General features: G+C 48.6%; 1 protein-coding gene across 4 annotated transcripts in view; it reads left to right on the top strand.

Annotated features, from left to right (window-relative positions):
• mlh3 (mutL homolog 3) overlaps positions 1-12,109 on the top strand; it is a 36,411-nt gene that overhangs the window by 4,512 nt on the left and 19,790 nt on the right. The window contains exons 2-6 of one of the 4 annotated variants that reach the window (XM_033027439.1): positions 5,770-5,865; positions 6,904-6,983; positions 8,073-8,177; positions 9,400-9,469; positions 11,275-11,346. In XM_033027439.1, coding sequence (XP_032883330.1) covers positions 5,770-5,865; positions 6,904-6,983; positions 8,073-8,177; positions 9,400-9,469; positions 11,275-11,346 — 423 coding nt within the window. Of the gene's footprint in view, positions 1-5,769; positions 5,866-6,903; positions 6,984-8,072; positions 8,178-9,399; positions 9,474-11,274; positions 11,347-12,109 lie in introns of all 4 variants that reach the window. The other 3 variants (XM_033027441.1, XR_004413126.1, XM_033027442.1) reach the window with 3 other exon arrangements.

Genomic DNA, 12,109 nt, shown 5'->3' with positions numbered 1-12,109 from the left:
AGGTTGGGTGAGTGGGCAGATGCATGGCATGAAAGGGAACAGGAAGGCAGATTATTATCTGAATGGTGTCAGGTTGGGAGAAGGAGTGGTGCAACGAGACCTGGGTGTGCTTGTACATAACTCACTGAAAGGAAGCATACAGGTACAGCAGGCAGTGAAGAAAGCGAACACGAGTTGGCCATCATAACACGAGTTGAGTATAGGAGCAAAGAGATCTTGCAGTTGTACAGGACGTGGTGAGACCACACCTTGAGTATTGTGTGCAGTTTTGGTCTCCAAATTTGAAGAAGAACATTCTTACTATTGAGGTAGTGCAGCGTAGGTTCACAAGGTTAATTCCCGGGCTGGACTGTCATACATTGAAAGAATGTAGTGACTGTGCTTGTATACACTGGAATTTAGGATGAAAGGGACCAGGAGCTTTCTGTTAAACTAGTGGGCGGAGCTACAAGTATGACTCATAGAATGAGTGACACTGAGCTACATCCTCCCTCTTAAAGAATTAAATGTCAGTACAAAACCATTGACTAAATAAGGCATGCATTGCAATTGATAATAAGATGGAGGAAAGTCAAACATAGCCCAGGTACTTCACGGTGGGCTTGTAAACACGACCAGCATGTGTGCAATAAAAAACATCTTTGTCTCCCCACCGGGGACAGTCGGTGGTTTGACTGGTGACGGAGATTGAAACAACATTCCCGGTGACGAAACAGGGGACTGTAGCACAGTAGCGGAGGGGGCCTCGCCATTGGCAGAGCAGCCGCTCCAGAAGTGGGTTGTTGTGCTGGTGCAGGCAGATCGATGCTGCTGGACATGGGCGGAAGTATACGTATGGTCGGGATAATACGGAGGTGGAGCCGGCTCATTCAAAGGCAGGATATGCTGTCTGTTACGCCATCAGCACCAATCAGATATGAGCGTGGCTCAGAAGCAGTTCCAGAAATTACACCGATACGGTCATGGCCTTTGTCAGTTTGCAAACGAACCACGGTTCATTAACCATGGTTAATGGTGGCAGCGGCCTACTTGTTTTGTCGTACCACTGTTTCTGAATGTCACACTGTTGTTGCAGCCTTGACTGGATTTCCGATGGTGGAACCACCTGCGGGATCAATGCCTGATCTGCCACAGGCACCTTGGCTCGGGTCTGCCTTGACAATAAACGTTAAGCAGGTGAACCCAAAATTGGTCGCGGGAGATGTTGCGTAGGTTGAGCAGATCCAGGTACATGTCGGAATTAGCTCTGTGCGATCGTTCCATGAGTTGTTTAGCACTCCTGACAGCCCGCTCAGCTAGTCCATTCTACTGTGGATATTCAAGGCTGCTGGTGATGTGGCGAAAACCCCAGCGTACAGTAAACTCCTTGAAGTGTTGGCTGGTAAATTGACTGCCATTATTAGATAAGGAGCTCTGTGGTCTACAAAATGGCGAGCAAGCTTCAAAACTACCCTGCGAGAAGTGGGGCTGCTAAGAAAATCGATGTCAAACCATCCAGAATACGAGTCGACAAGTACCAGGTACTGCTTGCCATGCCATTCAAAGATGTCGGTTGCCTACGGGAGGACAGGAGCCGGAGGTGAAAGAAGTGGTTGCTTTTGTTGATGAGGTGCCAAACTGTTACACACTGCACAGGACGCCACATTCTCGCTGATGTATTCAGCCATACCAGGCCAGTAAAACATGTTTTTAGCCCATAGGATGGTGGCTTCAGAGGTAGGTAGACAAAAATGCTGGAGAAACTCAGCGGGTGAGGCAGCATCTATGGAGCAAAGGAAATAGGCAAAGTTTCGGGTCGAGACCCTTCTTCAGACTCGTCTCGACCTGAAACATTGCCTATTTCCTTCGCTCCATAGATGCTGCCTCACCCGCTGAGTTTCTCCAGCAATTTTGTCTACCTTCGATTTTCCAGCATCTGCAGTTTCTTCTTAAACAAACCAGAGGCTGGTGGTCAGTTTCAATCGTGACCGTATGTCCGAAGATAAAGCCGTTAAATTTCTTGCAGGCGAAAACAACTGCTAGCAGCTCTTTTTCAATTTGGGCATAGCGTTATTCTGTGTCGGTCATAGTGCGCGAGGCATAGGCAACAGGCTTATTGCCACTAACGTCATTCTGAAGACATGCTGTGCCAAGTCCATGTTGTGAAGCATCACAAGTCAGTGTGATCGGTCGTTTAGGATCAAAATAAGCGAGAGTAGGAGCACAAGACATTTGCTGCTTAAGAGTGTCGAAAGCCCTCTGCTGTTGCTCTTGCCAGGCCCAAGCAGTGTCTTTATGGGTAAGCTGGCGCAGTGGGGCTGATATTTCACTGAAGTCCGGAATAAATTTACTCTAGTTATCCATGCCAAGGAATCTCTGCTGACCGAGCACGTCTGTGGGTGCTGGGAGCTCGTTGATGGCACTGGTTTTCGCCGGATCAGTTTTTAGGCCGTCCTTAGTGAACACATGGCCTATGTATTTCACCTCACTTACCCTGAATTTGCATTTTTGAAGGTTTAGCTTGAGGTTGATGGCCTTGGCGCGATCCAGGGCCTTTTTGTCAGATTAGCATCGTGTTCTTCGACAGTTCGTCCAGCAACGAGGATGTCAGCCACTACAATGGAGCATGAGTAATCTGCAAACAACTGCCCCATAGCTTGTTGAAATACTTCACTAGCAGAGCTTATGCCAAAAGCATGCGAAGAAATCTGTATCGCCCGAACGGTGTGCTGAAGGTGGTTAACTTAGAGGAGTTGTGTTCCAGCGAAATCTGCCAGAATGAACTCTTGCCATCTAGTACAGTGAAAACATTTGCTTCAGCCATCTGCGCTACAATCTCAGTGCCCATGGGATAGTGAGGTCGTTTAATGGCTGTGTTTAAGTCCTTAGAATTGATACAAATCCGTAATTCGTCTTTATTCTTCTTCATTGCCACAACCATGATGGAGACCCAATCCGAGGGGTCAGCGACGGGAGTAATTACCCCTAGAGACACCATCCTGTTGAGTTCACTTTGAACATGGTCCCGCATAGCATGGGGAATCCTGTGTGCTGGACGGACAACTGGAAGTACCTCAGGGTTAATGGTAATTGTGTACCTAACAGGCAACCTGCCCAGCTTGTCGTCAAACAAAGTTTTGTATTGTGCCAGGATTTGTTGGGTAAAGTCACAGGTTGTAGTCCGATGACAAACAGAAAGGCTGAAAGAGACAAGTCCCAAAGAGTAAACATCCAAGTCAAAATCTTCGCTAGCAGCCTGCAAATCCGTGGGAGCTGGTTGAGAGCGTTCCGAGAGCAGGTTCTCATGGCCGAGTGAATTAACAGATTGTTCAAAAGGGAACTGCAGATGCTGGAATATTGAAGGTACACAAAATTGCTGGGGAAACTCAGCGGGTGCAGCAGCATCTATGGAGCGAAGGAAATAGGCGACGTTTCGGGCCGAAACCCTTCTTCAGACCCTGAACAGATTGTCTTGTTTGAACTCTGTTGCTACGCGAGCGGCAGCATCTGAAGAAATGGTTCCTTTTGTTACAAAAATGACATAATTTTCCATACGCAGGGCAACGTTCACGAGCTGCAGCATGCGAACCCCCACAATTAAAACAATTGTCTATTAGCCTAACGATAGAGCCCTAACGATAGAGCGGTCGGGCTCCTCTCCCTCCCATTTCAGGATATCTTGGACACGTTCAGACACATCCCAGATCCTGGCACCAGGGAGGCAAACTACCATCCGGGTCTCCAGACTGCGTACACAGAATCGCCTATCTGACCCCCTAACTATAGAGTCCCCTATTACTACTGCCCGCCTCTTCTTTATTCTTCTTCATTGCCCGGCCGCTGTTGCTACCCCCAGGTAGGCTGCCCGCCCCAACAGTACTCAAACAGGAGTACTTATTATCAAGGTGTACAGCCACCGGGGTACTCTCTAGTCCCTGCCTCTGCCCCTTGCCCCTCCTAACCATGACCCACTTGCCTGCCTCCTGTGGTCTTGGAGTGACCACCTCTCTGTAACTCCTCTCTATGACTTCCTCGCTCTCCCTGACCAGACGGAGGTCATGGAGCTGCTGCTCCAGGTTCCTAATATGGTCCATTAGGAGCCCCATCTCGACACACCTGGCGCAGATGTGGACGTCTGGAAGGCTATCAGATTCCTTGACCTCCCACATCGGACATCCAGAACAGTAAACTGCCCTGGCCCTCATTCTCCCCCCTTACCTAGAATTCTGTTCCCCAAGAATGGGTGATGTTGTCATTAAGTGTGTTGAATATTGAGTATTGAGTGTTGGGAATCGGGGGGGCAGACGAGTGGAGGTGAGGAAACAAATAATTAGCTGTTTAACAATGAATCATGTTTGAAGGCCCGACAGCCCACAGCTCCTATTTGTTATGTCCTTGAAATATTCCCCTAGATCTCATCAATGAGTCATTTATAGTTGCCTTGGTTGACTTCCAGCCTCATCCCCTCAGCTCCAACACTGAGGCACCTATCCTCAGCATTTGCTTCAGCCCATCATTGTCAACGGCATCAACCACTACCCTCATCAATATATTTAGTTCCTTCTTCACAAACTCAATCACATTAGTCAGGCAGGCACCTGCAACACTATGCTTACCAGGCCTGGGATATTAATGTCACTATTAATCCTTCACCATCTTTATCAATAACTTCCCTACCATTGACGTTAGACCCATGCCTGTAAATACCTGGCCTATCCCTGATGATCTGGAATAATAGGTACAACATTCACTGTTCTCTCAACATTTCTGCAGCTTCTAGATGAGTCCTTAAGGCATGAACCAAGAACAATAGGATTAGTGAGGAAGGTCAGCATAGACATGGTGGGCTGAAGGGCCTGTTTGCTGTATATTTCCTCATTCTCTTGCATTTCTCACACTGCACCCTGTGTGGTGCAACTAGTAGAGCTGTTACCATGCAAGTCCAGCACCAGGGGCCAGTCCTGACCTATGCTGCTCTTTGTGTGGAGTTTGCATGTTTCCCCTTGTGACTGAGTGGGTTTCCTCCCATGTCTCAAAGACTTGCAAGTTGGTAAAGTGATTGGCCATTGTAATTTGCTCGAGTATGTAGGTGATTAGTGTAGTTTAGTTTAGAGATACAGCGTGGAAACAGGCCATTCGGCCCACCGAGTCCACGCCGACCAGCGATCCCCGCACACTAACATTATCCTACACACACTAGGGACAATTTACAATTATACCAAGCCCAATTGACCTACAAACCTGTACTTTTTTGGAGTGTGGGAGAAAACCGGAGATCCCGGAGTAAACCCATGCAGGTCACGGGGAGAACGCACAAATTCCATACAGACAACACCCGTATTCAGGATCAAACCCAGGTCTCTGGCGCTGTGAGGCAGCAACTCTACCGCTGCACCACCGTGCCGCCCTGGTAGAATCTAGAGTGAGTTTAATGTCAATGTGACAAAAAATATATTTCAGTGCAAATTACTGGTGAATAGGATTAGCCAAATGGTGATATCGTGGGAAAAGGCCCTTCGGCCCAACTCGTCCATGCTGCTCAAGCTGCCTGGCTGAGCAAGTCCCATTTACTCAGGTTTGCCCCATGTCCCTCTAAACCTCCATGTCCATATACCTGTCTAAATGTTTTTAAACATTGTTATTACATATACCTCCCTCTGGCAGCTTGTTCCTCATTGTTCTGTGAACCAGCATAGTCTTGATGGGCAGAAGTGGCCTCCTATGTGGGTGGACATGTGATTGGTTTCTCCTGTCCTCCAGGTGTGTTACCTGACCTTCTGCTTTCTCTAGGCTGCCCCTACAGGTGCTACCCATTCCGCAGTCAGACTTTGCTCCCCTTCCTGCCGCGACCACGCGACGAGAGGCATGGAGCCAGTGATGGGAGAGGTGAGAGGGACCTGCCATGTGGTGAATGTGGGATCAGCAGGCACCACCTTGTGCTGGCTCTGGCCCACAGGCTGGGGTGCCCATGACCTGTCCTCCATCCTGACAGACAGGCTCAGCAATAACATGCTCGCAGCACAGGGAAACACAATTAGAGATGGGGAGGGGGTATGGAAGAGGGGAGACGGTGCAGAGAGGAGAGGGAGTGGAGGGGAGGTGTTGAGGCGAGGGGGAGGAGATGCGGAGGGGAGGGGGTGAGGGGTATGTGGCTTGTTTACATAGGATAAGCGGTGGGCTTTGAGTGAGAACTGAAGGATAATTCTAGGTAGCAGTAAATCCTGCACTGACAACTGGCCCTAATTCATCCATCCATAACTCCCCCGTGCCCACAGGGTCCTTGTCCTACTCCTGTATAGAGTTGCCAGGAAGACGCAGGTAGGCTGGTTCTATCTGTGTGGAGGTGTTGGGTGAGCTGGGTCTACCTGTGCGGAGGTGTGGGGTGAGCTGCGTCTACCTGTGTGGGGTGAGCTGCATCTACATGTGTGGAGGTGTGGGGTGAGCTGGGTCTACCTGTGTGGAGGTGTTGGGGTGAGCTGCGTCTACCTGTGGGGTGAGCTGCATCTACATGTGTGGAGGTGTGGGGTGAGCTAGGTCTATCTGTGTGGGATGAGCTGGGTCTACCTGTGGAGGTGTGGGGTGGGATGGGTCTCCTGCAACAGAGGTGTGTTGTGCCGTGGCAATACGTGTACTGGAGACACAACACTGACATCCCGTGGATGGGGTCTGTAGAATCATCTAAATGTACAGCCCACATCTTTGCTGCCCACTGTCATGTCTTATGAGCTTGTATCTGGAGGATTGCAATATTACAGAATGGAGAATAGGCTACAGACTTGTTTAGTTTATAAAGACATAATTCCCGAGCTAGATCAGACCTAGAACATTGTGAGCATTGCTGCTAAACTCATTGAAGGATATAGTGATGCAGTGAGCTGAGTAGCCTCATGTAGTGTCACTAATGTGTTTCTTCTGTTTGGACAGATGCTGTGTTGGGATCGAGTGACTCGCTGCGTTCCATGTTTCTGGAGTGGAAGAATCCTGTCTTTCTGCGGGCCCCAGAGGTAGGATCTGCTGCTTGTGAGGTCTTTGTTGCATGACTGCCATCATTACCTGCCCCTAGTTCAGTTTCAAAACAACAAATCTCTCCATGGTCTCATGCTTACCCTTCTCCAGACTCCACTCCATGCTAGTTATAAGCCAGAATCTCCACATCTATCACTGAGCAGTTTAAAAAATTTATTTGCACCCCTGACTTACCACCAAAGTCTGGGGCCCAAACGTATTTCAGTGTCCACTGTTGTTTGGTACCACTCAGGAAGCACCTTGAGCTGTCTGTCTTCCTGCATTTAGAGGTCAATAAGTAGCTAGGGCAAGGTGCTGTGAGGTTTACACAGTTGACGGGCAGATTTCTCCTTAATACAAACAGGCAATGTGATAAAAGTCAGGTGTATTACACAGCATTGTCCTGGAGTAATTTGAGCGTGCTTTTATCCTGTCATCAACATTGCCTCCATCATGTCACCTTGCGTCTCTGGGCATGATGGAGGCGATGAAACACAAAAAACTATTTAAGAAACCATGTTGATATGTGGGAGTGTCGTTTTAAATCCCCCCCCAAAGGCCATCAACTAGATTACATGAGCACAAGCACGTACACAAAAGTATTTAGGAAAGAACTGCAGATGCTGGTTTAGATCGAAGGTAGACACAAAATGCTGGAGTAACTGCGGGACAGACAGCATCTCTGGAGAGAAGGAATGGGTGATATTTCGGGTCAACACCCTTCTCAAGAAGGGTCTCCATCCGAAACGTCACCCATTCCTTCTCTCCAGAGATGCTGCCTGTCCTGCTGAGTTACTACAGCTTTTTGTGTCTATCTAAGGTTCATGGTGTGATGGGGATGTGGAATCTGTTCACACCATAGAAATATAGAGATACATAGATGCATAGACAATAGGTGCAGGAGTAGGCCATTCGGCCCTTCGGGCCATTCAATGTGATCATGGCTGATCATCCACAATCAGTACCCCATTCCTGCCTTCTCCCCATATCCATTGATTCCGCTAGCCCTAAGAGCTCTAATCTAACTCTCTTTTGAATGCACCCAGTGATTCTGCCTCCACCGCCACTGCTCCTCTTTGTTGTTCCAGGTTGCTGTTGATGTCGGGAGTGTGCACATGGACAGTTTAGCAGTGAAGATCCACAACATCTTGTATCCCTACCGCTTTACAAAGGACATGATCAGATCAATGCAGGTGAGGAGCTCGTACACATTAGGATATAGATTCAGGGTCAGTTCCTGTGGATTGGAGGGTGGCTAATGTTATCCCACTTTTTAAGAAAGGCGGGAGAGAGAAAACAGGGAATTATAGACCAATTAGCCTGACATCGGTGGTGGGGAAGATGCTGGAGTCAATCATAAAAGATGAAATAGCGGCACATTTGGATAGCAGTAACAGCATCGGTCTGAGTCAGCGTGGATTTACGAGGGGAAAATCATGCTTGACTAATCTTCTGGAATTTTTTGAGGACGTAACTAGGAAAATGGACAAGGGAGAGCCTGGTGTAGTGTACCTGGACTTTCAGAAAGCATTTGATACGGTCTGACATAGGAGCAAAAAGAGGAAGGCAGATTATTATCTAAATGGTGTTAAGTTGGGAAAAGGGGAAGTACAACGGGATCTGGGGGTCCTTGTTCATCAGTCAATGAAACTAAGCATGCAAGTACAGCAGGCAATAAAGAAAGCAAATGGCATGTTGGCCTTCATAACAAGAGGAGTTGAGTATAGGAGCAAAGAGGTCCTTCTGCAGTTGTACAGGGCCCTAGTGAGACCACACCTGAAGTATTGTGTGCTGTTTCGGTCTCCAAATTTGAGGAAGGACATTCTTGCTATTGAGGGAGTGCAGCGTAGGTTCACAAGGTTAATTCCCGGGATGGCGGGACTGTCATATGCTGAGAGAATGGAGCGGCTGGGCTTGTATACTCTGGAATTTAGGATGAGAGGGGATCTTATTGAAACGTATAAGATTATTAAGGGTTTGGACCCACTAGAGGCTGGAAACATGTTTCCGATGTTGGGGGAGTCCAGAACCAGGGGCCACAGTTTAAGAATAAGGGGTAAGCCATTTAGAACGGAGACGAGGAAACAATTTTTCTCACAGAGAGTTGTGAGTCTGTGGAATTCTCTGCCACAGAGGGCAGTGGAGGCCGGTTCTTTAGATACTTTCAAGAGAGAGTTAGATAGGGCTCTTAAAGATAGCAGAGTCAGGGGATATGGGGAGAAGGCAGGAACGGGGTACTGATTGTGGATGATCAGCCATGATCACATTGAATGGTGGTGCTGACTCGAAGGGCCGAGTGGCCTACTCCTGCACCTATTGTCTATAATCAGCAGAGGGACAGCATGGTGAGTGAATGATGCTTAGTGCTGGAGACATTTCATCAGACTCCAGTTCTGTGATAATTGTGTCTTTCAGGTCCTTAATCAGGTGGACAACAAGTTCATTGCCTGCTTGATAAACACCAGACTGGACAAAGGGACTGTAGGTAGGCCTGACTTGCCCTGTGATGGGGAGAGGTTGTTACTCCCATTTGGTCAGAAGCATGCCACACAGGGCTGGGGTTCATCCCATCAGAATACTTCCTATCAACCTCAAGAGGTTCGAGAGAATCCTTGTGGACATGCCAAATCTTCTCAGATATCTAAGAATGTAGACGTGCAGATGCACCTTCTCCATAACTGCGTCAATGTGAAGTGACCATGTTAGGTTGCTGCTGGTGTGGATGCTGGGGAAAGTGAATGTGTTGACCATCTCTGCAGCCGCCATTGATGAGGAAAGAGTTGTGTTCACCTGGTTTCCTCAGGTCTACAACCAAATCCAACATCTTACTACCATGAGCTACAGAGAAACATCGAAAAAGAGGTGCAGAAGTAGGCCATTCGGCCCTTCGAGCCAGCACTGCCATTCAATATGATCATGGCTGATCATCTAAAATCAGTACCCCGTTCCTGCTTTATCCCCATATCCCTTGGTTCCCTTAGCCCTAAGAGTTAAATCTAACTCTAGGATCTGACACCATGACTGGGCTCCTGATCCCTATCCTGTAGTCCGTGTCATGCCTGTTATTAATCACCAGTGGTATAATGAGTGATGGAGTAGCATTGTACTTGGCCACTCAGTTGTGGGTGTACAGGGAATGGAGCCAGTGAGGGTCAGGGTGGAGGACATCTTCTCACCAATTCTAACCAACTCTTGGTCAGGATGTCCAGTTGCAGATGGAGACCTCAAGGCCAAAGTCCAGGGGCTTAGAGATGGCTTCTTTGGTCCGGTGGTGTTGAAAGCTGAGAGTAGCATCTTGACATAGGTGTCCTTGATGTCATGGTGATCCAGAGCTGAATGTAGCGCAAGACACTTCATCCCCCACAGACCTATTTCTGCTGTTTGCAGGGGATTGGCACAGATGTGGGCCACCCCCAATCTTTCAAAGCACTTCTTATGTCATACTCATAGAGGCCCTTCGGCCCTACGTGCCCATGCTGACCAACATGCCCCATCTACACTGGTCCCACCCGCTGACATTTGACCCATATCCCTCCAAACCTTTCCTATCCATGTACCTGTCCAGGTGACTTTTAAATGTTCTAGTCATTGACACAGGTCACTTTACTTTCTTGGGGACTGGAATGAACCAGGTGGGGTCATAAATCCCCTTAAATGTCCTTCCCCTCACCTTAAAGGCCTGCTCTAGTTTGTGATACATTTCCAAAGGGAAGTGATGCTGGCACTGGCCCCCATCTGCTCCACTACCATCAGGTCCTTCACCACTGGGAAAACCTGCCCAGTCTATCCAATCACTCGCTGCTTCCTGCTGACCACAACAATCTCTCCCTCAATGTCAGAAGAGCAAAGAGCGAGTTACTGATGCCAGGAGTGCAGTCTGTATCCTGGTGCTGAAGTGGAGGTGCTTGAGAGTTTCCTGGGTGTAAATATCACCAACTACTGATCCTGGACAAGCCACATTGATGCTCTGAATGCCACTACTTCCTCAAACGCGAGAAGGTTCAGCATGTCCCCAACGACTCATACACTGTAGAAAGTGTCCGATGTAGACATGACCAATGTTTGGTAAAGATGCTGCATAATGCCCCAACCTTTATACTGGATCCCTCGTCTACCCAGTCAAGCATTCCCCAAACCTCCTTCATTGCACTTCGCTTCCATCTTCTCCCATCTTTCATACAGATGTCCGCGGTGGGAGGGGTGCTGGCCGCTCCATGGAGCGGTGTGATTATGTCACTGTGTGTCTATCACTGTTATTCTGTCACGGTGTCACTGTGTATTCCACTGCAGGCAGTAACTTGCTGGTATTGGTGGATCAGCACGCTGCTCACGAGAGGGTGCGTCTGGAACAACTCATCTCAGGTCAGCACCAACTCACCCCACACCGCAGCATAAACTATTAACGCCGTGCCTCTCACCTACGTTTATAGTGTGTGGTGGCACACACAGGGTCACAGGGGCTGTGGTTCGGCCCCAATCTACAATGCTCTGTGGGTCAGCTCCAGTCTACAATGCTCTGTGGGTCAGCCCCAGTCTACAGTGCTCTGTGGCTCGGCTCCAGTCTACAGGCCCCAGTCTACAGTGCTCTATGGGTCAGCTCCAGTCTACAGGCCCCAGTCTACAGTGCTCTGTGGCTCGGCTCCAGTCTACAGTGCTCTGTGGGTCAGCCCCAGTCTACAGTGCTCTGTGGCTCGTCTCCAGTCTACAGGCCCCAGTCTACAGTGCTCTATGGGTCAGCTCCAGTCTACAGTGCTCTGTGGGTCAGCCCCAGTCTACAGTGCTCTGTGGGTCAGCCCCAGTCTCTTGACTCTGGATCAGTTCCTATGGACTGGAGGGTAGCCAACGTAATCCCACTTTTTAAGAAAGGAGGGAGAGAGAAAACGGGGAATTAAAGACCAGTTAGTCTGACATCGGTAGTGGGGAATCGATTATTAATGATGTAATAGCAGTGCATTTGGAAAGCAGTGACGGGATCAGTCAAAGTCATCATGGATTTATGAAGGGGAAAGCATGCTTGACTAATCTTCTGGAATTTTTTGAGGATGTAACTAGTAGAATGGAAAAGAGAGAGCCAGTGGATGTGGTGTATCTGGACTTTCAAAAAGCCTTTGACAAGGTCCCACAC

Source organism: Amblyraja radiata, chromosome 9 (assembly GCF_010909765.2).
Source record: "Amblyraja radiata isolate CabotCenter1 chromosome 9, sAmbRad1.1.pri, whole genome shotgun sequence".
NCBI classification, from domain to species: Eukaryota; Metazoa; Chordata; class Chondrichthyes; order Rajiformes; family Rajidae; genus Amblyraja; species Amblyraja radiata.
This window is presented reverse-complemented; position numbering and strand designations above follow the sequence as displayed.